This window comes from Drosophila ficusphila, unplaced genomic scaffold (assembly GCF_018152265.1).
Source record: "Drosophila ficusphila isolate 14025-0441.05 unplaced genomic scaffold, ASM1815226v1 contig_414, whole genome shotgun sequence".
NCBI lineage: Eukaryota > Metazoa > Arthropoda > Insecta > Diptera > Drosophilidae > Drosophila > Drosophila ficusphila.
Genome location: NW_025064328.1, coordinates 3,164,497 through 3,191,093, shown reverse-complemented (window position 1 = coordinate 3,191,093; position 26,597 = coordinate 3,164,497). Strand labels below are relative to the sequence as shown.

Sequence of the window (26,597 nt, the reverse complement as noted above, 5' to 3'; positions counted from 1 at the left end):
CCACGAACTTTGGCCATTCCAAATTCCCCTTGACATGTCCCCTCAACTTTATTGCCCTCTTGTTGTGATTTTCTGGGAATGCTAAGGGTGTCTTTTAGCGCTGATGTTTGTCCTCTAACAAAGTGCTTTTCAATAACACAAGGCGCATAACTCAAGTTAATTGTTTGGTCATAAAATATTCGCTGGCCTTGTGTTTTCGAACGCTTGTAAATGGTTTACTCATTTGCCGATGGTAATCTGTTTTTATATGCATCAACAGATTATAAATGCAATTTATTGCTAATTTTATAGGCTAAATGCAGAGGGGGATTCGTTTAATTTTAACTGGATGTATGAGAGTATGCAGAAAATAATCTGCTTATTAATTCATTATTTTTATCATCATGTTATTAATTGTTGATATTATTGCGCGGCATCTGCTAATATTTAATGTAATAGCCATTGTTTGTATTTTTTCTAGTTAGAAATTAACGATTTTGCTTGATTAAATCTATAACAATTTTGCATCTGGCTTTAAAATAAAAGTTCACGATTTTTTCTGATACTCTTCTAAAGCCTTTTCGGACATCTTTAAAAACATTTGGCAAAGAAAAAAATATATATTTGTTCATCTTATTAAATACCTCTAAATCATGTTAAATTCAAAAGCAGTATAAAAAAAGAGTGTAAATTAATAAAAATGATTATTTTAAAAAATATGTAATATTTCATAGATTTTTTTCAACATAACAGCACAAGGTAAAAGGTGGTGGACATTGTCAAGCTCTCAAAACTATGACATGATTTATGTTTGTCATATTTCACTTTAAATTCTGGAGGATGTGTCTCTCGACGGGAACCAATTGGGTGCCATTTTTAATTATGACCCAATGCAAGCCGTTGGAAATTACGGGCAACAAATGCAGGCGCCCGAAATGAGTGCAGAATAATGGCAGCAGGAGCAGCCGCTTGTTGGCCTGGCCAAGTCCGAAAAAATGCGGTTAACATGCAAATGAGCAGCGCAGTTTGAAGAGCAGAGTGTGCAATACAGACACAGTTCCCTCCATCGATTGGAAATGTGTGAAAATTATTAGCCACTCGTTGTTGCTGCCGCTTTGGATTTTTCCTTCTGCTCGGCCGATGATGTGATCTAAAATTATAACGCACGACTCATGCGAGGGAGGTGGGAAAAAAAGATTTTGGCGCTTCGAATATATAGAGGAACGCCCACGCCTCGGAATTTCACACACTCGACTCCGAATTCGGATATATTTTTGGAAAATTCTTGAACGAATCCGTCGGAGTGCGCTCTCTTGCGCTTTAAAAGCCGCATACGCCCCGTTGGCTGGCATCAGTGTTAGCTTGTCAGAGCTTTAGTGAAGATCCCACAGAAACCGAATCCCCAAACCAAAAACCAAACATGTCTCTTGAGCGTGCCGTTCGTGCCAAGGTGAATACTTAAGCAGTGAACCAAAAAAAAAAAAAGAAAGATCCTTTAAAAGAAAACATCTCAGAAAAACACAGTGAAAATATGTGAAAATTGAAATGGAGTTTGGTGAAATGTGTGTTAAATTTTTGTTTGCTTGTTCTTTGATCCAACCAGATTGCTGGCAAGCGCAATCCCGAGATGGACAAGGAGGCCCAGGAGTGGATTGAGGCCATCATAAACGAGAAGTTCCCCAAGGGCGAGTCCTACGAGGATGTGCTCAAGGACGGCCAGGTGCTGTGCAAGCTGATCAACGTTCTGGCCCCCAACTCGGTGCCCAAGGTCAACTCGTCGGGCGGCCAGTTCAAGTTCATGGAGAACATCAACAACTTCCAGAAGGCCCTGAAGGAGTACGGTGTGCCCGACATCGATGTCTTCCAGACCGTCGATCTGTACGAGAAGAAGGATATCGCCAACGTGACCAACACCATCTTCGCTCTTGGCCGTGCTGTAAGTTTTAAATACTTTTGAAGTAATTTAAGAGGTTTTCTAACCTTTGAACCTCGAACCCTTTGCAGACCTACAAGCACGCCGACTTCAAGGGTCCCTTCCTGGGCCCCAAGCCCGCCGATGAGTGCAAGCGCGACTTCACCGAGGAGCAGCTGAAGGCTGGACAGACCATCGTGGGTCTGCAGGCCGGTTCCAACAAGGGAGCCACCCAGGCTGGCCAGAACCTCGGCGCCGGCCGCAAGATCCTGCTCGGCAAGTAAGCCCTTGAAGTGCCAGGACATCACAAGCCACCCACTTTTCTCCACATATATGCTAAGTGAACACACACACACCCATATATATACCGTATATATATATATTTTGTATGATGAAACATGAACACAAAGATATTCCTCACCAAAGCAAAAAACTCAACACTAAAACACTCACACAAACAACACATGAAAGCAACGCGAAGGCTCTGTCGCCTTATATTAAGTATACGCCTAAGTTAATCTATTTATGAGTACAATAAAGTAATTCACAAAATCCTAGTTTTCCACTTTCCAATCAGAAGATCACCTCTGTAACCTTGAGCTATCTACGTTCTTGCTGTTGTTCTTTGTGTGGGTGTAGAGATTTTATTTATCTGCCTATGGTGCGTTCTAAAAATGACTTTTGTACGTATAGCTGTATATATATCATCGAATCAGCGTTATAAACCAAACATAAACACACTCCGATGAGTGTGTGCGATGTGAAAAATTCCACCGAAGCGTGTCGAGGTCAGAATATCAGCGTTGGGCTGAGTTAACATCGAGATGGGCTATCTATATTCCGTCTATATGTAAGGACAGGAATTTGCAAGAGGCAAGAGCCGAAACTCACCTGTCCGAAGCGTTAAATTGCTCACTTTGAAAGCAGGCAGACAACTATGTATTGCAGGTGCAACTATGAGGGTGCCAAAAGCGAGAAGAGCCAGACAGCTCTTGAAAATATTTCACGCCTTCAGCTGGCAGTTGCCTATATCTTAATTTGTTAGCACCTGTCCTTTGATGGTAAGCCTTTAAAAAGTGATAAATATTTCACGAGAGCATCTCGGAACCTTAATTTAAATTTAAGGAATTAATTCGTTAAAAGAAAAATTGCCAATTTTATAATTTACATTTCCTATATATTTAAAATGTTGTTTTTGCAGTCCCCAAATGAAATATTTCCGCCATTAGTTTTCACTTAGTGAAGCGTACAATGAGTGTTTTATACTTAAATAGTACCCAAAAAAATGTGATTAAGTACAAAGTGTGCCGAATACCAAATTTTTATTTTTAGAAATTCAATTTTTCCAACAATTGGCTGCCTGAAATATTAATGAGAACAACCAAATGATATTTCCCCTTGGTTTCTTTCTGTTCAACATATATAAGGAATAAATAAAAACAGGCAAATAAATAACAAACTTGACACTGAAAATGTGAGGGGGAAATATATTTTTATAATGGTTCATTAACAGATTTTCTTTAGGAACTCAGGGTTATTATTGATGCATAAGCTTGTGAGTAGGAAGTCTTGGTTATTCCAATTAAACCTGTTGTTTATTGTATTAAAGAATAATAATAGTGGATTTTTTTATGATAAAAATTTATTTTGATGCTATGTTTAAAGACGCCTTGTAAAATGAATGACTTTGCTTTAGTGACACGGCTTGCAAGTGATCGGTAATGGATTTCAGGGTTTCCCTAAGATTGGTGACTTTCTCCTTCTTTTCTTTTATGTAATCCACCGTTCGATCGTAATCGTACAATAATGCAGGCATTGCCAAAATGCCACCTCGGTAGGTGCACTCGTTAATATTACTCCTAATTTTTTTGTGCTCAATTTTTGCCTTATACAGCCTAACCTTCGCCTCATGCCTCATTTCCATCTTTTCCTCCAGCTTCTCCTTAAGATATTCTATACTTTGCTTCAGCTCCAGGCTCTTTTCACGGAGATGTTTGGTCAAATGCAATTCCGTGTGATACTGGGTTCGCTGCCTTTTCAGTTCGATGTTTCGCTCTGGGTGTTAAAAACAACATAATTATTTATTTGTTGAATATGTTTAGGAAGGAGTATTCGGCTGTACTTACCTTCAATTTTTTTTTGTAATGACAGCACTTTTGTTTGCACGTTTATGTAGTCCTTTACGCTCACCGTTTCGCTTAGAGTTTCTATCTTTTTTATAATCTAAGGGGGAGAATGTGTAGGTATAATTTTGAAATTGAATATATGGTAAAAAATATGATGGATAATGTGGAAAAAAATGGCCAGCACACATGCAAATGTTGTTTACAAAGTGAATATTCAGATTTCAATTTCAATGAAAAACTTTCTATCAGGAATGTAAGATTTTTTGGGGATAACCCAATGGAACTTACTTCTCTAACGCGACCAAGGGTATGTTTCTGCTTGATGAGCGTTAGCCGCGTGTCGCTAATTTGGTTCCGGTGTTCGGCCATCAGTCTCAGCTCGCGGGAAACGAACCGCTTGAGGAAGTCGGTTTCCGCATCCGGTCGGACCAGGAGGCGACGCACCGACTGCTCAAGATGCTCCTCCGTGCTCACTGCAATGTGTATGGCGTGGGAGAGTTCCATTAACGATTTTTGTATCTGAATGGAATGCTTTTCCTTAACATCATCCAACCGTTTTTTGTTCGAAGCCAAATTGTCCAGAGCCTCTTGATGGCGTTCACGGTAGGTCCTCGCCTCCGAAAAGGACAATTCGGCGAAGGCGCGCATGTTCTTCGTTCGGCGGAGGTACTCGATCAGTCTGTCTTCGAGCTGCTTGTGATTATCGTTATTTATGATGTAATCACTCACGGCTTCCTGCAGAGCGACCAACAGCTTGTTCTTATCCAGTCGCTTCCTCAGATAATCTTCGCTTCCAGGGGCCTCCAATACTATCACTTTATCGAACAATTGATTGATAAAATCGTAAACTATCTGATGAGACTCTGAAGCTTTTGAATCTGGCAGTACAGTGACATTCGTTTCACGTCTACTCTCGGCGGCAGCAAATAACTCTTCTAAGAATTGGTCAGGCTCTTCCTGCGTGGGCTTAGAGTATGGTAAGTCGATATCCCCAGAGGACTCTTCAAGCGATTCCGATTCAACCATTTGATCACCGGCGGCAGACTGGGTATCACTGCCCGATTCGCTTGATCCCGATTCGGAATCGGAGCCTTTCATATCCAGGGCATCCTTAAACTGACCTTGACTTTGCAACCTCTCTGATTTTATTGACTTTAAAGATTTATTTTCTTTTAGGGGTTCAAATGGCATCGATATTTCCGATATATCGGGCACTAACATTAGCGTATGAACTGCCAATCGTAAAGGGTCAACGCTTTCTTGTACTTCTTGTAATTCCTGAGTTTCTGGTTCTGGTTCTGATTCCGAGGAGGATTTTATCAAACTGGGTTCCTCTTCGTATTCAGCATCCACCTTGAGCAAAGCTCCTGTGAAGGATTCAACATCTGAGTTCGAGCTGGTTGTACTGCTTTCATCGTCCAACTTGCTCAACATCAACTGCTCATCCTCTTCCTTCTTTTCGAGTTGAGATGGCCGGCTTTGTATACTGACCGCAGATTTTTCCTTGCTTGATTCCACCATCTGGTGTTCACTTTCTGCCTTTTCTGCAGCCAGCTTCGTTTCCTCATCGCGCTGTCTCAGTCGCTCCAAGGCGTCCCTCATTATCAACCTCCTCTCCTCCTTTTTGGCTTCCTGCAATAGCATTTCACTCTCCCGATACATGCTTTCCGAATCTGCCGAATCTTTAACCTGCAACACTTTATCCTGCAACATCTCCTCCTGCGATACTTCAATCTGCAATACGCCAACCTGCATTTCTTTATCCTGCACCACTTCCTCCTGCAACACTCCATCCTGCAACACTTTATTCTGCAAACCTGGATCCTGCAATACTTGATCCTGCACTACTTGATCCTGCACTACTTGATCCTGCACTACTTGATCCTGCACTACTTGATCCTGCACTACTTGATCCTTTGGTACTTCATCCTTTAGTATTTCATTCTTAGCATCGTCAGTTGTTATGGTTTCCATTATAGAGCTATTTGTTTTTATTATGAATATTATATTGTACTTGTATAGGTTTTTTGCGTACGATGGTATACACTCGAAAAAATCAATTAATCTTAGCTCTTATTTTGCTTATTTATATTTTTTAGTAACTTTTTGTTTTTTATTTGTTTTTTGTGTAGTTTCTTTGAGTTGTGTACTCGTGTACATCTGTGTGTATTGTGAGAATATCCTCAACTGTCATTGACAACTTATGAAGTGAAAAAATGTTTACCATTCTAAGGTTACCTTGAAAAAAAAAAAACATTTTTCATATAAACAAGAACATAATTATTTTTATTATGTTTAAAATAAAAAATTCTCACGCCGTTGTTTTTGATCAGATCGACTTGATTTCTTCCAGATGGCGTTTTCTAACTACTATTGAATTTCAGATTAAATTTTATCAAAATCGGATAACTCTATCATATAGCTGCCATAGGAACGATCGAAAAATATATATAGAAACACGGGAAATAAAATTTATGACCTCGTGTTTTTTCATCAGACAAGCATGATGTTTGGAAAATATAGTTTTCTAACTACTCTTGAATTTCATCAAAATCGGACAACTATATCATATAGCTGCCATACGAACAATAGTCGAAAATATGGAAAATTAATAGAGAAATCTTCATAGTTTCGATGTTGTTTTGTAGTTTATCTGTTTATCTTTGAGCCATTAACAAAACCCCTGTAATCTATTGAGATACGCAATTTAGTTTAAGTTTAAGTTGAATTATTGAAATTCACGTTTATTATAATACACAGGGTACTTTTGTGTTGAAGTTCTGTGTTTGGGCGCTTTCTAAATGCTTCTGCCTTCCAATACGCTGACGCGACGTTGGAGCGCCTTCATGGTCTCCCTGAGCTTGGAAACGGCCTCCTGTTTCTCCTTAACCTTCTCCACGGTGTGGTCGTAGTCGTACATCAGGGATGGCATCGACAGGATGCCGCCCTGGAAGGCGAGATCCCTGTACTGCTGACGCATCCTGGTGCGCTCCAGCTTCACCTCGTAGAGTCTTTTTCGCAGGAAGCGCTGCTGATCGACGGCTTTCTGCAGAACCTTCTTCTGGATCTCAAACTTTTCCCCCAAGCCAAGGGCTTTCTCCCGCTGGTGCCGAATTAGATGGATATCGGTGAGGTACTTGGCGCGGTTTTTTTCAGGTCATTACTTCGTTCTGGGGAAATATGGCTGTCTTTATTAAAATATTAGAAGCTTAGTTGCTCGTTACCTTCAATTTTCTTCTGCAGGGCATGAACTTCATTTTGCACGGCTATAAAATCCCTGATGCATAAGGTGTCACTCACGGTTTCGAGAGCTGTGATTTTCTGTAGGACAAAATGGAAGATTAGCATACAGTTTCTTTAAGATATAAATATTACATTTAATCATATTATTGTTTCCTTGTTGGCTAGTTCAATAAATATGTCCTTGTAATATATATATAAACCTTTCTATTACACTCACATTTAAAATGCTGGCCAAAGCGTGTTTCCTGGTGATGAGAAACAGTCTGGTGTCGCTGATCTCGTTCCGCTTGGCAGTCATTAGCTTGATCTCCCGTTCGACTTGGCGTTTCATGAACTCGGAGTCCGGCCGGATGAGTTTCGTCCTCATCAGGTGCTCCAGGCGATTCTCGGTGAAACTGACGACGCTCTGGGCGGAGTGCAGATTCATGAAGACGTGGTTCATCTGGAGGGCGTGCTTGTGCTTGGACTCATTCATTCGATTCTTTACACTGTCCAGGTGGAATAGAGCATTCATATAGCGGCCGTAATATCGTTTTTCCATTTCCTTGGAGAGCGGTTGAAAGACGCGGGTGTTGCGATTGCGTTTGAAATACTCGACAAGTCGACTGCCAACTAGTTCGTTGGTGTACTTCTCATACATGTAATTTTCGGTGATGGCTTGCAGCTCGTTGATGAGCTTCGTCTTGTCGAGCTTTTCCCGTAAGACGTTCTCCTCGTTGTGAAAATCCGACTTATTGGCCGTCTCCTCGATAAGATCGCGTAGTAGTTCCTCGACCGCTTTGCTAAGCTCGAGAGCATGAGTGTCGGTTGAATCCTTTTCGTCAATTGCCACCGAGAAGTCTATCACTTGCATATTGTCAAAATCCTCCAAAGTAACCGTCCTTGTTTTCTGGACAGCCGCCGGCGGAAGTTCCGCGAAGTCTGGTATATCGGAGATATTGGAGGAGCCGTCCCGACTTTCCATAAGTGCCACATCGTCCTGCTGCTCGTCGTCAGAGGCCGCTGAGGCTTCCGACTCCAAACTGGAACTGGAAGCGGAGTTTATCTCAACGGAGTCCACGAAGTGACCCGAAAGAGCACTTGTCGTGGATTTGGTTCGGCTTAATTTGGCAGTCAGCTCGTGCTCCTCCGATATGTCCGACAGACTGGGTATGTCGAAGTCCCTCAGAAAGTTACCCTTCAACTGGACGGAATCGGGATCGGCGGGTTTCAAGGATCTCTTCGATACAATGCTAACGGAAGACATACTCGTCCTGGCCTCATCATCATCATCATCATTATCATACTTTGGATCTTTAAAGAACAAAGTTCTATCGATAGGTGCGATGGAAAAGCCGGGTGGAAACAGGCTCACCATTTTGGGTGCCTGAAAGTTTTGGAGGAATTCGTCATCATCGGAACTCTCAGACGATTTGGATTCACCATCGACGGGCTCATCGAAATTCACCAGGATATCGTTCGGATCCTCGACAAGCTCCTCCTCCTCTTCCTCCCCAATATCTTTGCTCTCATCGACGTGTTCTTCGATGAAACTAACTGCCATTTGCCGGGGATCCGAGAGCGTAAACCGATTGCTGGCCAGCATTTTCAGGCGCTCCTTTCGCTCCTTTTTCAGCCTTGCCTTGTTTTCCTCGAGCGAAAGCTCAGTGGTGGCCTCCACTTCCTGATCAGCTGCTTCGATGTTTTCGGTTCCCTCCTCCTTGAATTCCTGATTTGGATCGGACAAGGTTTTTTCGCCGGGTTCCTCCTGAACAGTGGGTTCACCTGGCTCAGGTTGGGTTTCCTGCTTCTCCGGTTTGGAAATCTCTTCCTGTTTTGGGGTTTCTGCGGGCTTCGGTGTGTCTTCCGGTTTCGGTATTTTTTCCACTTTTGGTGTCTCTTCCGGTTTCGGTACTTCTTCCGGTTTCGGTATTTCTTCCGGTTTCGATTTCTCTTCCGTTTTTGGTAACTCTTCCTGTTTCTGTACTTCTTCCGCTTTCGGTATCTCTTCCGGTTTCGGTGTCTTTTCTTGCTCGGGAACCTTTTCTTGCTCAGTTGGAGTACCTGCGGATGCCATTTCCGCCTTTGGTTGATCAGCGTTTTTTTCAGTGCCTTCGACTTTCAAAACTTCCTCCGTGGAGATGGGTTCTTCAGCCATTGTGAGTATTTTTGTGTATTTTTATTGTTTATTATTTTTTTAAGTTTTTTTTTGTTTATTTTAGTATTTATTTTTGTGTTTGTTTTTGTGTTTATGTTATGTATTTTTATGTTTTTTTTGGGGGTATTTTATGTGTTGTGGGCAACAGTGTTATGTGTTTGTGGAGTTTGTTTTGACATGACAACTAACTCAAAAATCATATAAGGGTAACTTCAATAATCAAGGGAAGAGTACAAATTAAACCGTACCATAACAAATATAAGTTATAATTTTGATGTTGTCAAAATTCTGTTGACAAAATGTAATAAAAAATGCATACTTTTAGGCTTAGTATAACAACTAGGAAAACTTTCTAGCTCATAATTTTATTGATTATAACTAAGATAAGTTTTTGTTTATTCATTTATAAACAAGAAGTTTAATGTTCAAATTAGTTTTAAAATATTAATAAGCAGCTTTAAAAGGAAAATGCAAAATTTCTGAGATATTGTCAAGCAACCTTTAAGTCTTAAATTTTGCTGCTTGCTTTTAGATGACATTTTGCAGCATCTTCACTTTAAATTAGGTCGAAGCTGCTCCTTTTTAGAGCCATCTGGGGTCCAATTGAAGGGCCTAAGTAAATTTTATCAAGGCTTTAAAGTTGATTGATTGTCCTTTGTGTGCGTCTGCTTTTTTTGCATTCTGTATGAGTGCGGTAAACTTTATGACATTGATAAATTTTTAATAAATATGACAAAATGTCGGTGCTTTAATTCACTTGATTCCGCCTCCTTTTTTTGGGCCAGCACCAGGTGCCGGGCGATTTACATAAAAGTTGTGCAGTGCTGGAGAGTGTAATTTGCATAGAAAGCACTGCAGCACTTGGAATGGATTTCGGGTCTTAATACTTTCCGTTTGATTGTCTTGGCGTGGAAATTGATTCAGCAAAATGCCAAATTGCTTTAAATTATGCATGAGCCTGCGACTTTGGACTCCCATTCCGGCAGTTTGCCTTTGATGTTCGGAGGACATCTGGGAATCATATTCAATAAGCCGGATCCGACAAGGAGGCCAAAGAACTTTTTTACGACAGACGCAGTGGGCCAATCCCCTTTGATGGCTGTTAAATAAATTTGTTTTCAAAGCCGTTTAAGCCCTTTGCCACGCCCTCAGGTGACTAATAGCCCAGCTCCAAATGGGCTTTTAATAGCAGGGCAAACACTGGCGACACAATAATTGCCCTTGGACATTCATCAGCGGACACATGTGGCTTCCTGGAGAGCCAAGGCATTCCTCAGTCGTCTCACGTTCTGGCCAAAAAAACCGGGCCAATCCTTGTGCTATTTATCATTCCGTCCAAAACTTTGCCCTAATCCTTTTTATTTTTTGCTCTTCTGTTTGTCTGCATTAAGTGGCATTTTCGACTTGGCCGTCTACTGTATCTGGCGGCTACTTAGGAGAACTCTTGAACTTGACTCTTCCTCCGCGAAGCGCTCCAATTGCGGTGGCACGTTCCGCCCGGCGAAATTGTAATTTACGAGTGTTTTCATACACAGCGAGATAAAGGGAATGCTTCATAGCTATTCAAATCTAAAGGTTCATTCCAGATGCAAAAGAAATTTTGTAAGCTAAAGAGCTTTTCCAGAGCTGTTTGTTCAAAGATAACCTTTTGATCTGGGTTTTTATTAAGATCTTTGATCCCATTTTCCAATGAACTATACTACAAAGTTCCAGCAATCAAAATTTGAAGAAAAATATTTCCTATTAAAAAATTCACTCAGTACTTTCGAAGTAAAAACATATTTACTTGCTTTTAAAAACAAATTAAAAATCTGGTTCACACAGGTCTTAAACCAAAAAGTATTTTTGATTTCAGCTAAACACTAATATTTTGCAAAAAAATTTGATAAGAAAACAAACTGATATTTATATGTGTGTTATGTTCTATCAATCTTTAGGAAATGTTTTTAAATATGTTTTTATTCCTTGCCTACCTAACTTCACTTGGGACAAGTAGATCTTAACTTTCTATAGAAACTGTAAGTATTTCTTTAACTGTACGCTCGTTGTTTACAAATTATTTCACTTGTTTTTGGAAAGCGTCAGTAATTACTAATTGCGCGTCGGCATTATCTCCTGTGATCCCAAAGCGTATCAGTCCGATTCCGTCTGGTATGCTTTAGCAGCTCAATAGTGCATCCCACAGCCTCTCAATTTGTTGTCATGAATTATGCAAGTAAAGTCTGGAATCGCAATTGCTCGGAAATTGCGCAGTTGGGCGGAAACTGGAAGAGAGTGTTATGTGCAATCTATATGCAATATACAAGTATGTATGTACATATGTATTCTTATACCTGCGCTTTGCATTTGATTGATGCTTTAATTAGATTTGTAGCCGTAATCACCAAATCGCAATCCGGGCGAAAATAATCTCTTTTTAGGTTTCGTGGGAAATATTCGTCCCCGATGAGAATCAGTTTGGAACAGTCAGTCTTGGCGCAAAGTGTGCTTAGAGGATCGCAAAGGAGACTAAAGCTTAATATAATCATAGGAGGATACAGAAAGGACCAAAGCCATGCAGAGATCCTTGTTGCTAGTGCTAATTTCCAGCATTTTGCTGAGTGCTGCACTTGCTCAGCCCGTGAGTTCGGAGAAAGCCGAGAAGAAGAATTGGCTGGAACGGATGATGGCACCTGGTTTTGATCCAGAACTCTTAGACAGCGACGAGCTTCGGGAACTTAACTTGTCGATAGAGAAAACTTTTTCCAAGCGGTCCCCCAAGGATGCCAGCAGCTCCTCCGAGGAGCACAAGGGCACGATCAAGGACAAGGCGGACAGCTCCGGGGATTCCTCGTCCGAGGAAAAGACAACCACTACCACCGCACCCGTTGAGTCCAGGAGACGGAGGCAGATTAGAAAACTGGAGTTAGAGGTTAGGCGGAGGCGTGAGGTTAGCGCCCAGGAGCAGGATCCAAAAATCACCGACGAGCCGGAACTGGACGCCCAAGGCGAAAAGGAACTGGACGAGGCGATGGTCCGGGCTCTGAGCGACACGGATAACACCAGCATCGAGGACTACGCCCAGGGATGCGAGGTCATGGAGGTCAGCTCCAAAGAAGCCAATGAGGCCACGTACGCAGAATAATTTCCCAAAGACCTTACTATTTAAAATAAACATACTTACATGAAAACTCCACAAACTGAATTATTTTGTTTTGGGAATTTGAATGGTTTTTCACTTCATATTCATATGCAAATATGTTGCACAATAAGGGAAATTCTTTTGAAAGGTGAAGAGGTTTTCAACAACAAGAAAATTTAAATGATTTTTATATAATTTTCTTTATTTTTTTTGGACATATAAACATTGCTTGAGAATTTCTCTGAGTCATCTGCGACCTTAAATTTTACTGTCCTTATCGCCAGAACAGAGTTCAATTTGAAAGAATTAAAAAAAATATATTTTATTTTCTGGGTAATTCCTTTAAATATATTTGACGATCTTTGACCAATTTTTCAGCTTTCAAATATAATAAGTATTTTGTTTTTGTTTGCTATCTGTTGGGCTCAATTATATTTAAGTCAATAATCACGTAGTCGCCGTGGATGCGATAGAAAAGTAGGTTTCTTGATAGACCTGTGCCACTGGTCAGAGTCAGTCTGAAAAAGTGATTGCTAGTGAACGCAACGAGCAGAAAAAATAAATAAAAAATATAGAAAAATGCGTGTGTTGCTGCTCCTTTTGGTCTCGGCTTTTGTCCTGAGTTCGGCAAGCTTACTGCCCCCAAAACTGGAGACTTCCGAGGTGGCGGACATCAGTCAGGAATCCGAGAATAACAAGCTGGAGAGCGTGGAGTCCAATGAATCCGTAGCATCAGCCAAGGATGACAGCCATTCTTCTGAGGAGCCTAAGGATGCCATGAACGAAGTTAAGAAAAATGAATCTTTGGAGGAATCTTCATCGGAGGAGGAGAAGACATCAAACATTCATAGAAGGCGCAGATCGGCTGACAGTGTTAGATACAGGAACCTAAATCTTTTAGCCACTATTTGCCCATACCGTGATACAACCGTATTGGAGGAGACCACTATTTTAGATTCCCGCATTGAAATAACAGAAATGTATGCAATTTGTAAAGATCTTCCAAAAAACAGTGGATTAGGTGGGAAATACTAGTCACAAGCGAAAATAATAAAGTCGAAAGAAATACAAAACTGTCCTCCCTTGTGAAATTTTTCTCCCTCAGCCACTTTAACCCTGACCCATTAGTCATCTGCGAGTTATCAGTTTCAGCATTCTTATCAGGACAGTCAAAGCTCAGGCCAAAGACGTGTCAGTTCGGTGATGGTTTATGCCTCAAAATTTATGATATTATGTACAGGAAAAAATAATTTGTAGTCGTAACTTAAGGGTAATACCTAAGGTAATGGTTTCAAAAACTAAAAACTACTACCAATAACCACAATCAATCTTAAGAAGTCTTCAAAAATGAATTAAAAATCTCTTTATATTTTGTTAAAATATTAAACACTAAAACATTTATTTTAGTATTATTCTAGATGATTATGAAATCAAACACATGAACCTAAAATGTGTTTACATTTTTGTGAACAGCTTTTTTTTGTGACTTGTGTCATTTGCATTTTGCGCCCGTTCCGACTTTTTGGAATATTGAAAACTTTGCTCGCAAAATTTTGCTGCCGGCTATATCCCTTTGTCTGTCTTGTGGCTGTCACCATTTGTTGTTGTTGTTTTTGTTATTGTTGTTGCTGTTGTTTTTGCGGCTGATAAGGCACGCTTCACTCACTCTTTTATGGCCAGGCCAACAAATTTTGTGCGAACTATTCCTTGCAGAGACCACATACAAATACGACCAGTATGTATGCAATATGCCCTGTGCTAATCGAATTTTTTCATCAGGTGTGTGTGTGTGGCTGGTTTTGGGCTTTTCTCTTGAAATTTCTTTCACATGAAAGTCTGATTTCCCATTGTTGTTTATTTGACAAGCGGAACACCGAGCTTGTGAGCTTGGCACGTTCAAGTTGTTTACTTGGCTTTAATACTCGGCAGTTGACAGGTAAAGAAAAGAGTTGAATGTGCGGGTTGATAAAACAAAAGCCAATATGAAAGTGAAATAGTTGATATTTGCTTCCAAATCGATAGTTACCAATGGGAACTTCTACTAAGTCTTAAAGTACTTAAGCACTTTAATAAATTATTCATTAATTAAGTTATAAAGAATGAATATAACATCTGTTATTTCGAAGAAAAAGTATCTTACCAACTTCAATTATACTTTTTTAATTTTATTTGCAGTTGTTGTGGGAAGTAAGCAAACAATGAAACAAAGTAAAGCTTACTTCCATTTTCATATTTATTTATTTACTTTCCACGCTTAAAGTTGCTTTAATCATTAGGAGAAAATGCAACAAAAAGAAGGCTGCAATTCTGCGGCGGCACGTTATCTAAAAAAAGGAAAAACCAACCAAGAGGTGGAGATGAAAGGCGAGAGAGAGAATGGGGAAAATGGAAAAAATGCAGCCACAAAGAAAAACTTCTCGAAAATTATTTTAGTTTCCCCAGTCGAGTGCAGTCGTGTGGAAGTGAAAGAGAAGCCAAAAAAATAGAAGCACCCAGCAAAGGCGGAATAAAAGTGTTAAATACACTTTCATAATTATCATTCAGAGTCGTGCTCCGGTCTGTTCGAAATTTTTGGAGTTTCCGCAGTTTTCAGCACTTTTCCGACCGAGATTTAATGTTATTTGGATTGTGCAACGCGCGACTGCTGATTATATAAGTCCCACAATTGGCCAAGGTTCAAGTACTTAGGTTTAACTTTTTAGTTGAAAAGTAAGTTGGCAAGTGAGCGAGCGAAAGTCAGGTTGTGTAGAAAAGCCGGCAAAATTCGAATAATATTTTTGCACCGCCGAAATTTTGACAGCCAGAAAGCAAACAACAAGCAATCGGAAAAGCAACAACTAGCTAAGTGAAAAGAGCAACTGAAACTTTCGCAGGAAAAGAGCAATAGAAAAGCGGAGAAAGAAAATAGGAAAAGCGAAGAGCAAGAGTGCCGCCGGCAAGAGTGCGAATTTATAAATAAAAACCAGCGGAAAGGAAGAGAGCCAGAAGAACCGGAGACTCTTCGGAAGAGTGCGGGTAAACAACGCGATGCCGGAGCCACAGGGAATTCTTTGGTCCGTGCCGGAGACAAAGGCCAAGGCGCCCATCATCAAGGTGTCCTGCGGCATCGGCGACACGGACGGCTTCCCCGCCTTCGACGTCGACTCGGATGCGTATGCCACCAAGGACGACAGCCGGTGGGGATTCCTCATCACCGGCGGAGCGGAGTTCCACATGCCGCTGACAGTCTTCCAGGTGAGTGGGGGCCACCACCGAGATTGGACGAAGGATTGGGGTCTGTGATTGGAATAGGGATAGGGATCGGGGTGGTTTATGCCTGGGAACGGAGCCATCTGGTTCCAGTCAAGCAATTTTAATGATACAGTCGAAATCCCTAATTATATGTTAGGTCACAAAAATTATTGATTTTATATTCAGGTTAAAAAATAAGTTATTTACTTCATTGGTTTAGTATTCATTTAGTTCAAAAAAATATAATAAAATAGTTCAATATTTGTTCACCTAAGAAAAAGGCATTTGAAACTAAAGATTCTTAAATTTATTTTTTATTTCTATAGTGATAATTATTCTTATTCTTTCTATACCTTTTTTAAACGGTTTCTGTTTAAATATTTGGGAAATCAAAAATACGAAATCCTTTTGTTGCAAATTTGTTCTGTGGAAATAAATCAAATCAGAAACCAATTCAATTCAATTTACAATGGCTTCACTGTACACCTCCTTCGCTGCATTTGCGGTTTCGTCATTGTTTCCAATTTTTGGTTGCGGGCCAGAACGCCAACAACCCAACCCACGTCAATTTTGAATTCCAATTATGCTATGACGAAGTCACATCGAATGCAAATTGGCTGCCGCCGAATAGAAGTGAACATTTTATTGTTTCTGGCATCTGCACCTGCCGCTCCCCGTCTTCTGTCCTCAGTCCTCAGTCCTCAGTCTTCGGTCTTCAGTCTTTAAGTCTTTTCTAGCGTTTTAGTTGTCGTGCCTCGTCTCCCCAGTGGCTCATTTTTGGCTCACTTGAGTCTCGAGTGAATGTACAATATTTGGGTTAGTCGATTTCCATTTCTTCTTCAAATTTATCATGCATACAGTGGATGTCCTAAAAAATATATGAATTACAAAAAATATACAATAAAGTAACTTTAAAATAGAGTGGACATATTTTGTAGTATTGAATGTACTGATGTAAATTATTCCTAATTATCTCTATTTTATTTTTTTAAAAGAAATAACTTACAAAAACGTCCCGGACTGTATGGTATATGTATGCAAAGTGATTTCCCATAAGACTAAACTATTAGTATTGCTTTCGGCTTTTGAGCAACATTTTACTTTTGACTTTTTGCGTTGAGTCAAAAAAGAAAACATCAGTTGTTGTCTTGTTTGCTTTATTTCTGAATTTAAATAATTTTTAGGGCAGCTATTAAAGAGTTTCATGGACTACGTTGTTACCAAGCATTTCTTTTTAAAAAGCGTTTGTTACAAATTTCGCTGGTTGCCTAAAAAACTGGAAAAAAAATGTACTATCGTTTCAAGAAAATTTGATCTGCTCAATTAAACATTGTTTTTAGATAGTTTGAGATAAAATCATTTAATTTGTTTACGATACGCTTAATAATATTTTTATGGATATTTAAAAATATATTTTCGAGGGTACATATCATGTTGAATCTGTAATATTTAAAAATGCCGCATTGTTTTGCTTTGAGTTTTTATTGCTTTTCATTATTTGTCGAGTGTTTTCTTTTGGGAGCAGCCGTTCAGTTAGCCCATCTCGTATACATGTCATCTGTATCTGTCGTCCGCGCATCGCGTATATTTTCTGAACCTAAACTCAAAGTACGCAGATATCCATTCAATTGCGCCTCGAAACTCGAACCGTGCGGTTTTTAGCGGCTCTGTGAAAGGACCAAAAGGGGTTTCGGCATCGCATCTCGCACTCGATTTGAATCGGCAAACCTTTGGCATCCTTGCAGGTGACCCCAAACGGTCTGGCCGACAAAGCGGGCGTTCGCCTGGGCGACATCATACTCGAGATTAACGAGGAGGACGCCTCGCACTTGACGCTTTCCCAGGCCCACGAGAAAATCAACTCGACGCCGAAGAAGATACATTTCCTGCTGCGCAAGTAGGTTGCCCCAGATGCACTTGGCTCGCTGTGTGTCTGGGCGGCTTTTGATTCGGGCCGTTTAACTTATGTAATGAGCAAACTTCTCACCGATGACCATTTCTCCTTCCCCCCAAACAGCATGGAGGAGGACGATCCCATGGGCCAGTTCGAGGCCGGCGAGGAGAAGTCGATTGTGATGAGGGTTCCGAAGGCCTTGCCGCCGCCCAGTGGTGAGTGCATTATGCTGTCTGGTGTTGACTTAACTTGCACGAATCCCCGAAACACTCTATTCCCATTCAGCCCTACTTTCCTGACTACACAGAAAAATTGTGTTAACTATTTGTTTAGATAGTGTATCTTAAGAAAGGCTTTTTATTGATTAACACAGAAAATTTAGTGTCTGAATAATTAAGACATGCTATTTCACAAGAGTAATAAACAGAAAAAGTATTTTTATTTCAAGAAAATTATAGGGCATTTAAATAAAATATAGATCAATAGATTAATCACCTTTTAAAAGAATAATTTCAATGTGCTTTTAAAATCGAGTTCTGAATTTCACCCCCCATCTTTTCCTGTGTAGCCCTGTTCTCACTTGGCTTTGTATCTTTTTGTAGACTTCCACCCAACCCCCCTGCTTGGCTCGCGTTGTTGGCATCCGATTATGTGGCAAGAACCCCCGGAGCCGCCGAAGCCCAAGAAAAAGAAAACGAAAACCGAGCTGGACGACGAGGGCAACGAGGTGGTCATCGAGCTCAGCGAGGACGAGTCGTCCGACGAGGAGGAGCAGGTGAACCACAACCACACGATTGCATGCCAACAGCCCGGCCAACGAGACTAACCCATTCCGTTTTCCATTCTCCATTTTCCATTTTCCGTTTGCCGTCTGCCGTTTGCCGTCCGCCGTTCTCCATTTTCCGCCGTGTGTTCTCTTCTTCCTGTGTTGTGCGCTCCCCCGAAATGCAGGAGCTGCCCCACCATCGCATCATCCGGAACATCCGGCGCTTCTTCGCGGAGGTGGGCGACAACCAGGAGCTGCGCAGCAACACCATCGAGAACATGCTGATGGCCCTGCCCAGCGCCTCCAAGGCCAAGTGAGGAGCCGCACTCCCAGCTAACCGGCTTGTCATTATGTTCTTGGTCCCTGGCAGCAGAAGCTGTCGCATCCTTTAACCCCACACTGAGAAAAAATGCTAGTCATAAAAATATATACTGAAAATATAATCTTGGATGTTGATCCTAACTTAAAAATAGGTTAAAGAATTTTCTGATAACTATAAACTTTGTATACGCTATTTGTTTATTGCTAACATTTTAAAGAAAGTACTTAATTTTTCTGGTTTTTGTACTTTTTTAAAGATGTTTTGTTTTTAAATTTAAAAGATTATCCTTGTACCTTGTTATGCTTGTATGATTTTTTAAACCTGAGGTATAACTCTTTGTTAATTTTTAGTATAATTGGAGTACAGTTTTATAATATACAAGATTTTTATCCAATACTTTTGTGTATTACCAATTTTTTATAAATTTAAAACTATTCTTTGTTTAGACAGCATTTTTCTCAGTGCCAAAACTACTTTACTCTACTCTCACTTTTGTGTACATAATTTTGGATATTTTGTGTCTGTGTTTGTCGCCTTAATAAAAAACAAATCCCCTGAAAACCCCCGAAATGCAATTGCCCCTTGATGAATTCCATTTAGGACGCATTCGCGCCAGCTCCATTGAGATGCGCCTGCTGGAGATGCAGCGAAAGCTGTCGGCCATAGCCGAAATACCCAAAATCCTCTGCTCCACCTTGGCCACCGTGTCGCAGAGTTTCGGGCGGATGAGTGAGTCCGAGCTGGACGAGGAAGGTGACGAGGACAAGGACGAGGCCTATGTGCAGCGCAAGTTCTCCTACGACGAGGATGTCCTTGACTTCGAGCTGAGGAATGGGGATCAGGCAGGTGACACCGAGAGTGATGAGGACGATTTGGTGCTGGTGGAGGAGGACGAGGATGAGGACGAGGATGAGGACGAGGATGAGCAGGAGGCCTCCAAAGGTGGCAAGCAATCAAAGCTGCTGAAGGATGTGACGCCGGAATCGGATTATGCATCGGAAGCCAATTATCCGGCAAATGAGGCAAGCGATGATGACACGGAATCCGAGGATGAGGAAGATGCTGGCAGTGCAGTATATTTTATAAAACTGCCAGCGGCACCAGCCGAGGATATTTTGTCCTCAACGGAAGAAGAGGATGACAGCGATTTCTTGAACACCACCTACACCTGGAATCTGCGGAATGTGCCCAAGCTGCGCATTAACGATGCCGAGGCCGAAGGCGAACTGACACTGGGACAACAGGCTGGGGAGCTGCCACAGGAGGTGCCACAGGAGGTGCCACAGGAGGTAAAACAGGAGGTGCTACAGGAGGAGCCACAGGAGGTGCTCCTGAAGGAGGAGCACCTGAGGAAGGAACACCAAAGGGAGGAGCACTTCAGGGAGGAGCAACTGAAGGAGGAGGAGGAGCCTTTTCTGGAGGTGGAGACACCAAAGGTGCGCCCAGCCACGCCAACACCACAGGCGGCGCCACAAGATTCAGCTGAGAAACAGACGCAAAAGGTAATTTAAGTAGGAACACAAAAAGATTTTCAAGTATTTATAATATAGAGACAAAAATATAAAAGTCTTTCCAACAAAGTTTAGAAACAACATAAAAAAAAACAAAATTATTTTATTTGCATTCAAAAATTAATTCAAATCCCAAACTAGCAAATTTTCCAAATGACTTCACTTTATTGGTTTTAGTAAACCAAAACATACTTGGCTTTTAAATTCTAAAGCATTTATATCTCTAATGATAAATGATTGTTACTTTTATAATTAGAAAAAATATATGTAGATATCTTTTAAGCACTTAACAATACCGCAATGCTATTAATACTTAATTACCCTCCAGTTGCTCTTTAGATTGGATAGACTGGAGCGATCTTGGCCCTGGGCAGACCGTGAGAAAATCATATACAAGTGAGCGTTGAACTTAGGTCCCATATGCATTGCAATGCCACCCCGATTTGTTGCAGGCAATCCACATGCCACCTGGTGCCCCGCAAGCCGCTGGGACTGGTGGGCCAACGAATGCAGCTGTTGCTCAAGGACAACAAGGAGTGAACCCGCCGAAGGGGCGAACGGGAAGGAGTCGAACCCACGTTGAACAGTTCCTGCCATTAGCTTAAGTCTAACCTCCGAGGAGGACGGGGTGGGTGTGAAGTGGCCAACTTTTAATTGAGTTCATTATGCAAATACAGCAGGCGACAACAGCAGCCTCAACTCCGAACAGCACTTCAATTAAAAGCCGCACACCGGGGCGTTTGTGAAACTCTATTCAAACCCGCTTCACACCCAGCCTTTCATTCGGGTTAAATTTTAATTAAAGTGCACCCACTCGGATGCCGAAAAATCACTGCCAAGTCAAACGCAACCAGAGTCAAACCAAGACAAACCCCGAACCGAAACTAGAACAAACCGAACTCTCCAACTGGCACTTGCAACTGGCCAGGTTTATGCATTATTTGTGACCCACAGCACCATAAATTCCGGCTGAAGGCCAACGCATTGCACTTATCCTCCGACAACAGGACGTGCGAGTCACGCAGGATACGAAAACGAGCGATGACGATGCCAGAAAGTTTCCTTGAATTTTAACCCTTTTTTTAGGTCTGTTCGTATTTTTAGAGGAAAGCGTAGATTTAAGACCAGCAAAGTTCCTTTTATTAATCCGCTAGTTGGATATTAAATAATCTTTCAGATAAATAACGATCCTCTCTAAACAAAATATGTTTTATATTCTGCAAAACAATGTAGAACTGATTGGTAAACAAAAATTTCATTAAATTTAACTATTAAAGTATTTCTTATTGGTATACTCTTAATTTATATTTGCTTACCAATTTTATTTAATAAACTGGCTTCCAGTATTTTTCTGCCCCAGAGTACTTATTTTTTAAACTGTTGCATGAAAAAGCTTCTGTATTTCCACTTGACTCCAACTTCAACTTTATTATAATTGTTTGCAAGTGCATGCAACATTGAATTGGTAAGTGAAACAAGATCCTTGTTAACATGCATAACAATAATGTTTTCCCTTGTCTGAAATTCACTTACCCCGCTAGCCGCGAAAGCAAACTGCTCGGGAATTAAACAGCTCATTTGCCTGCTGGCTGATGAGGAAAGTTTACTGCCGCTGGCGCACGTGGCGTATGAGCGATATCAACCTGGGCTTAAAACAGCATCCTGCTGCCAATGCTTTCGGGCGCGAATAATCTGTAGAATTATGAGTGTCTGACGCCAGAAGTGTGAGGGCACACGGATGGTGCACAATGTGAAACTGCCACTTATAGCACACACTTCGCATTCATAATACATTGTGCCGCACAATGGGGCAGTTGCGAGGACACGTGTCTGCCGTGCGAACAAACAAGCCAACCAGTCGCAATCATTGTGCCACTGTGCCACTGTGCCACCCACTGCCACTTGCAGGGTCGTCATTAAAAAAACCACCAGCGGGAAATGGCCAAACCAGAGCCAGACCTCAACGGATAGCCCTCAATAAGTGTCAACAAATGTTGACAGCTCGGCAATGAGCTTTGTTGCTGCGGCGTGTCCTGGCTGCCCAGAATACATTTTCAGGTTCCAGGTTGTCGGTGAGTTTGCGTGAGAAAAGCTGACACTTTCTGGGTTCGCTGTTGCTTGTAATCAGTTGGAAAATACATGCCTTCTTGCATTCGTTAACTATCAATTCCAGGAAGAACAATATTTAAAAGTAAGCTTTTGCTAATATTTTATAAGATGGGAATGAAATCGCCATATGCCGCATTCCTTTAAGTAAATTATTAACCATATAAAAACATAATAATTCGCGAATCCCAATTACTTACCAGAAGATCTCTTCTCAAAGTTTTCAAATCAAACTTGGAAAAATCTTACATCAATAAAAAACTTTGAATGGAGTTGTATCAAGGATTTTCGAATCGGATTTAAATTGACAAAGTTATGGGTTGTGAACCTCCAAAATTAGGACTCATGTCAGCTTAAAATGATTAGGAAAAATCTGACATGCAAATGGGTGAAATAATCGACTATCACCAAAATTAGGAATTTAAACAGTCGGTTTTTAAAATTTCGATTAGGAATATTTTAAGGTACGCCACATCAGCGTTAAATTGACAAAGTTATGGCTTATGCGTTGTTTTTACTGAAGCCCCACAAAGTTCATAAAGTCCACATACAAATTAGGTTTCTGTTTGTCGCAAGAACTGGCTTTGGTTAAATGGAATACGGAAGCACCTGTTGGGCCTTCATCACCATTCCGGTAAACCTGGCCAACGTCCATTGGGAACAAATGGCGGAGAGCTCACTTCAAATGGCATTCATTAAATGAGCATTAGGTTCTTCCTGAGATGTGGTTCTTGTTGCTGTTGACAGACGTTCCTGGGATTCATTAAACAAACTGAAAGTTGACTAATTACCAGAGCAAAACCAGAGCAACTTGGATATGTTCAGCAAACATACATATAATTAAAATTTTATTACACTTGCGTACATTCATAGACACACTAAAAGCGATTGCCAGAAAGCTCAGCTTACCACAGAGAGAGATATATTTTTTTGTGGGGAAAGGAGTCGAGGATCTAGTCCTGGGTTACACTTAACACTTAAGACAACAATGATATTTAATATCCACATAAATTCTTACACTCGTAGGTACAATAAATATGTTCTCATTCAAGCTGCTCCGTTGCCGGCAAAAGGCTGAAATTCATTTTGCACTTTGCAATCTGAGGGAACCAAGGAAAACAGTGTAGTATACTATAAAAACTTAACATTTAGCAGTGTGCAATTTGTGTCAAAATTTATTTCAGCCTTGCTGGCTAGGAAAGTTCGAAGTTGGAAGTTGTCCAGCAGTTTTTAAACAATATCTCGGGTGTCTAAAGGTAAGTTATGCATTTTTGAAAACGGAAAAACACTTAAGCAAAGAAAAAGGAATGTTATATAATATTTTTTGTTAAAGTTTCAAGAAATATGATTGAGTATGTTAACACGATGTTATTATTTTAAATGAAAAATAATTTTGTTGCCTACTTTCAGACACCCGAAATAATTATTTGAAAACTCTTAGAAACCAAAGAACAATCTGAATGCGATAGTAACTGGTTTCAATGGGATGTGGCTTTTGGTGGGGCTTAGGGCTCTTGACCTGTTTTGGTTTTGGTATTTCAGTGGCTTAAACTATGAGATGTTGCGTGACTCGACGGGATTAACCTAAAGCGCCTCATCGGCCATGTTCGGTTGGCCAGCTCCCTCCATGCGAACGATGACGGTGCCCATGCCATTCGGGTGGTTGTCCTCCGATCCCGTGGTGCCTGTCCCAGCATCGGATGTGGCTCCCGCGTCCGAAGTGGCCGCCGTTCCCGTCTCGGCCACGTCCTCCGCAATGGTCGTCATCAGAGTTGGCCTGTCCCCGCCGGCTGACCCCCTTTTTGCCAGATTAACCGATACCGAACCGCAGTTCTCCCGCTCCTCCATGAGTGGCTGGCTCTGGCGGGAGTTGTCGATTGTTTGGCGGCGTTTCAGGAACGGCATCCGGCTGCGCAGGCCATCGAGAAAGGATGACGACGACGACGACGAGGAGGAGGAGGAAGCCACCAAGCTCTGGCTGCGAGTCCTGGCCTGTTCCAAGGACGACTGCTGGTGGTGGTGGGGACCCGAGGAGGCTCGCCGCTTGGCCGACATGTCCTTTAGTCATACCTTCTCCTCTCCTGGCATCGGCGGTCCGCAGCGCACGAACTACAATCAAAAGAACTGAGAATTTGCTATCATGGTGGTTGGCCAGTTGGCAACGGTGCGTCGGCTTCTCTAACTGTCTTCTATATTCTTAACATTTTGTTTTTTCTTTGCATGCGATTAATGCGTATCTAAAGGCCAATAAACTGTGAGTGCTTAAGTGTGTTCTAGTGTGTGGCTGCATTACTCATACGCTCCGTAACCCGTGGTATAAAAATTAGAGTAGAGAAAGGATGGCAGTAAAGCATGTGAGGCTTCTAGTACAAATCTTACCGAGACCTGAGTGGCTGTATAGGAATTGGTCCGCGGTCGGTTGCTGAAGCACATCATCCGCCACTTGCGCTTCATTTGGGCAATCACCTCTCCGTTGAAGAAGCAGAATAAAGTGGCCACGCACAAGCCCTGCAAAAATACAAGTGGAAAGCCGAAATAGAGTGAGCGGGCAGGCAAAATTATCGACGGGGCTTATCGCCGTTGTCCTTATTACAATGCCTATTACTTGTGTCCTTTTCTACCCTGCAAGTGGGCATTACAATTTCCCGTCTCTTTACCTACAGGTTGTAAAGGTATTTGCTCGAAAGTAATCTCTACTTCTTTTGGCAAGTGGAAGCCATTTCAGATAAGAGAATGCTCGTTACAAGCGGTCATAACAATTATGCTTTTCAGAGTCACCTTAATTTTATTAAATTATTATTATTTTTATTATTATTTCAGGCTGTTTTAAAAAATACAAAATACTATGCAGAACATTGAATTCATTGGACGTTAGTTTACAATTTTTTTTGAAAAGATATTAATTTAAAATAAATTTGTGTTAAAGACACTATTTGATAATCAATAAATTCTATCAGAACCCCTTTAAAAATTATACTAAATTGTGTTAACTAAAATATGAAAACAAAAAGTAATCAATATCCGAACTTAGATATTTAACGCTAAATTTCTATAAGAGTAAACATTTTTCCAGGGTAAATCAATCTTCGTTATCTGCCGCTAGCTTTTCTTTCTTTGTTTGTCGGTCGTCAGTTGGCCCTAATACAATACATAATACAATTTTCCCTGTTCCTTTGGTTATTCCCCCATTCCGCAAAAACGAGAAGGCTCAGTATTCATTTCTCCCGTCAGACGGCCACTTGAACGAGCCGTGAGTCCTTCGTCCCGTCGGCCATTCCTTTCGGTCCTTTCCCATCCTTTCCCATCCTGTGCCACTGTTTGCCATTTGTCTTGCCGCTTTCTGCCTGATTGTCGCAGGCGGCATTTGTGTGGGTTATATATATATGTAAATATTTAATGTATGCCCGGCTACGTGCATTGACTGCCGCCAGGATTTCTGGTTGGCACTCCGGAGCGGGGCTTCCTTTGATTGCCACTACTCACGGAGACCCATCATGAACTCAATCAGCCACAGTTGCCATCCATTTGCCCCTCTATTTTTGCCTGCTTTCCCATAATCGAAATAGGGTTTGCCGCCTCACAGCATATTGCAAGTAAGACATTTGCTGTTTGATTGCAAATGGAAACGTTCTGCTTGGAAGTGGAGTGATTGTCTTCACCTGAATTGGGAGATTTCCACTTTATTAAAATACAAGAAAGATAATTTAACTTTTCATAAAAGCTAACCAACAGTTGGCAATTCGATATAGAATATTTTTCTAACCAAAAACTCTTTTGGGAATATATTTCAGCCTTAAAGGAAAGACTTGCTTAACTTGCTTACATCGGAAACTATAACTTTTTGTTATAACTACATCTACACACAAATTGTTATGTAAACCGTTCCTGTTCTCTGGAGCTTGTTGTTATTAGTTGATTCGGTTAACAGAGTTGCTTCCGGAATATGATTGACCACAAAACGGATAACCGACATTGTTATATACGCCATATAAAACTAGTATGTATATCCAATTATTGCATTTATTTTCCTGCTCTTTCTTTAATGTTTTTTTTCTCTCTCTCTTTTTCCCCCATTTATAAAGCTTCCGTTTTAACTAACGTTCTTTATCTTGCAGTTTTAGCCATTTGTTAAAAGTGCTTCTCAGCAGAAAGTTTGGCGGTGGATTAATGTTTTTTTCATGTACTTTTGTTTTATGGGACTTATGAAAGTTTCCCAAATACACTTTCTTTAGTATAGATTTTGCTGCCG

At 41.1% G+C, this 26,597-nt stretch overlaps 7 protein-coding genes and 1 long non-coding RNA gene across 10 annotated transcripts in view; 4 read left to right on the top strand and 4 right to left on the bottom strand.

The window, feature by feature from the left end:
• Positions 1-1,295: 1,295 nt before the first annotated feature.
• On the top strand, positions 1,296-2,448 carry LOC108087857 (muscle-specific protein 20). The gene is made up of 3 exons (XM_017185440.1): positions 1,296-1,429; positions 1,583-1,915; positions 1,984-2,448. Exons 1-3 carry the CDS (start codon positions 1,400-1,402, stop codon positions 2,173-2,175), a joined length of 555 nt encoding a protein of 184 aa, XP_017040929.1. The 5' UTR covers positions 1,296-1,399; the 3' UTR covers positions 2,176-2,448.
• Positions 2,449-2,546: 98 nt separating this feature from the next.
• Positions 2,547-6,176, bottom strand: LOC108087856 (coiled-coil domain-containing protein 96). The gene is made up of 3 exons (XM_017185439.2): positions 4,306-6,176; positions 4,018-4,114; positions 2,547-3,946 (listed from the first exon to the last, which is right to left on the bottom strand). The coding sequence occupies exons 1-3, from the start codon at positions 5,989-5,991 to the stop codon at positions 3,534-3,536; spliced, it is 2,196 nt and encodes a 731-aa protein (XP_017040928.2). The 5' UTR covers positions 5,992-6,176; the 3' UTR covers positions 2,547-3,533.
• A 552-nt stretch (positions 6,177-6,728) lies between these two features.
• Positions 6,729-9,604, bottom strand: LOC108087870 (zinc metalloprotease ZmpB). Its single transcript, XM_017185454.2, is given in 4 exon segments — positions 6,729-7,164; positions 7,167-7,187; positions 7,242-7,338; positions 7,478-9,604. Coding segments are annotated over 4 exon segments (2,388 nt in total). The 5' UTR covers positions 9,398-9,604; the 3' UTR covers positions 6,729-6,814.
• Positions 9,605-11,846: 2,242 nt separating this feature from the next.
• On the top strand, positions 11,847-12,576 carry LOC108087767. The gene has a single exon (XM_017185297.1). The coding sequence runs from the start codon at positions 11,952-11,954 to the stop codon at positions 12,519-12,521; it is 570 nt and encodes a 189-aa protein (XP_017040786.1). The 5' UTR covers positions 11,847-11,951; the 3' UTR covers positions 12,522-12,576.
• Positions 12,577-13,036: 460 nt separating this feature from the next.
• LOC108087766 lies at positions 13,037-13,591 on the top strand. Its single transcript, XM_017185295.2, has one exon. The coding sequence runs from the start codon at positions 13,098-13,100 to the stop codon at positions 13,551-13,553; it is 456 nt and encodes a 151-aa protein (XP_017040784.1). The 5' UTR covers positions 13,037-13,097; the 3' UTR covers positions 13,554-13,591.
• A 1,374-nt stretch (positions 13,592-14,965) lies between these two features.
• On the top strand, positions 14,966-21,590 carry LOC108087854 (neurofilament medium polypeptide). Of its 3 annotated transcripts, none has more exons than XM_017185438.1 (6): positions 14,966-15,752; positions 17,495-17,646; positions 17,767-17,858; positions 19,332-20,233; positions 20,571-20,638; positions 20,695-21,590. In XM_017185438.1, the coding sequence occupies exons 1-6, from the start codon at positions 15,546-15,548 to the stop codon at positions 20,780-20,782; spliced, it is 1,509 nt and encodes a 502-aa protein (XP_017040927.1). In that variant the 5' UTR covers positions 14,966-15,545; the 3' UTR covers positions 20,783-21,590. The 3 variants fall into 3 exon arrangements, with proteins under 3 accessions (XP_017040927.1, XP_017040926.1, XP_017040925.1); XM_017185437.1 differs by lacking the exons at positions 19,332-20,233; positions 20,571-20,638; positions 20,695-21,590 and adding exons at positions 18,246-18,418; positions 18,595-19,301 and having other exon boundaries at positions 14,966-15,227; positions 15,319-15,752; XM_017185436.1 differs by lacking the exons at positions 19,332-20,233; positions 20,571-20,638; positions 20,695-21,590 and adding exons at positions 18,246-18,418; positions 18,595-19,301.
• On the bottom strand, positions 16,042-16,857 carry LOC108087855. The gene is made up of 2 exons (XR_001771193.1): positions 16,756-16,857; positions 16,042-16,617 (listed from the first exon to the last, which is right to left on the bottom strand). It is a non-coding gene; the product is annotated as an uncharacterized LOC108087855 (long non-coding RNA).
• A 1,569-nt stretch (positions 21,591-23,159) lies between the features above and the next one.
• LOC108087859 (calcitonin gene-related peptide type 1 receptor) overlaps positions 23,160-26,597 on the bottom strand; it is a 29,417-nt gene continuing 25,979 nt past the window's right edge. Inside the window, 2 exon segments of the mRNA XM_017185441.1 lie at positions 23,160-24,457; positions 24,728-24,856. Of these exon segments, the coding sequence (XP_017040930.1) occupies positions 23,933-24,457; positions 24,728-24,856 (654 nt within the window). The 3' untranslated portion in view covers positions 23,160-23,932.

Coding starts and splice junctions, on each gene's coding strand:
- LOC108087856 (XM_017185439.2), bottom strand. CDS start 5,991: ATGGAAACCATAACAACTGACGATGCTAAGAATGAAATACTAAAGGAT. Junction 4,115..4,305: donor CCCTTGGTCGCGTTAGAGAA/GTAAGTTCCATT, acceptor TCTCCCCCTTAG/ATTATAAAAAAGATAGAAAC. Junction 3,947..4,017: donor ATTACAAAAAAAAATTGAAG/GTAAGTACAGCC, acceptor TTTAACACCCAG/AGCGAAACATCGAACTGAAA.
- LOC108087854 (XM_017185438.1), top strand. CDS start 15,546: ATGCCGGAGCCACAGGGAATTCTTTGGTCCGTGCCGGAGACAAAGGCC. Junction 17,859..19,331: donor GGCCTTGCCGCCGCCCAGTG/GTGAGTGCATTA, acceptor AATTCCATTTAG/GACGCATTCGCGCCAGCTCC. Junction 20,234..20,570: donor CTGAGAAACAGACGCAAAAG/GTAATTTAAGTA, acceptor ATTACCCTCCAG/TTGCTCTTTAGATTGGATAG.
- LOC108087857 (XM_017185440.1), top strand. CDS start 1,400: ATGTCTCTTGAGCGTGCCGTTCGTGCCAAG. Junction 1,430..1,582: donor AGCGTGCCGTTCGTGCCAAG/GTGAATACTTAA, acceptor TGATCCAACCAG/ATTGCTGGCAAGCGCAATCC. Junction 1,916..1,983: donor TCTTCGCTCTTGGCCGTGCT/GTAAGTTTTAAA, acceptor AACCCTTTGCAG/ACCTACAAGCACGCCGACTT.
- LOC108087767 (XM_017185297.1), top strand. CDS start 11,952: ATGCAGAGATCCTTGTTGCTAGTGCTAATTTCCAGCATTTTGCTGAGT.
- LOC108087766 (XM_017185295.2), top strand. CDS start 13,098: ATGCGTGTGTTGCTGCTCCTTTTGGTCTCGGCTTTTGTCCTGAGTTCG.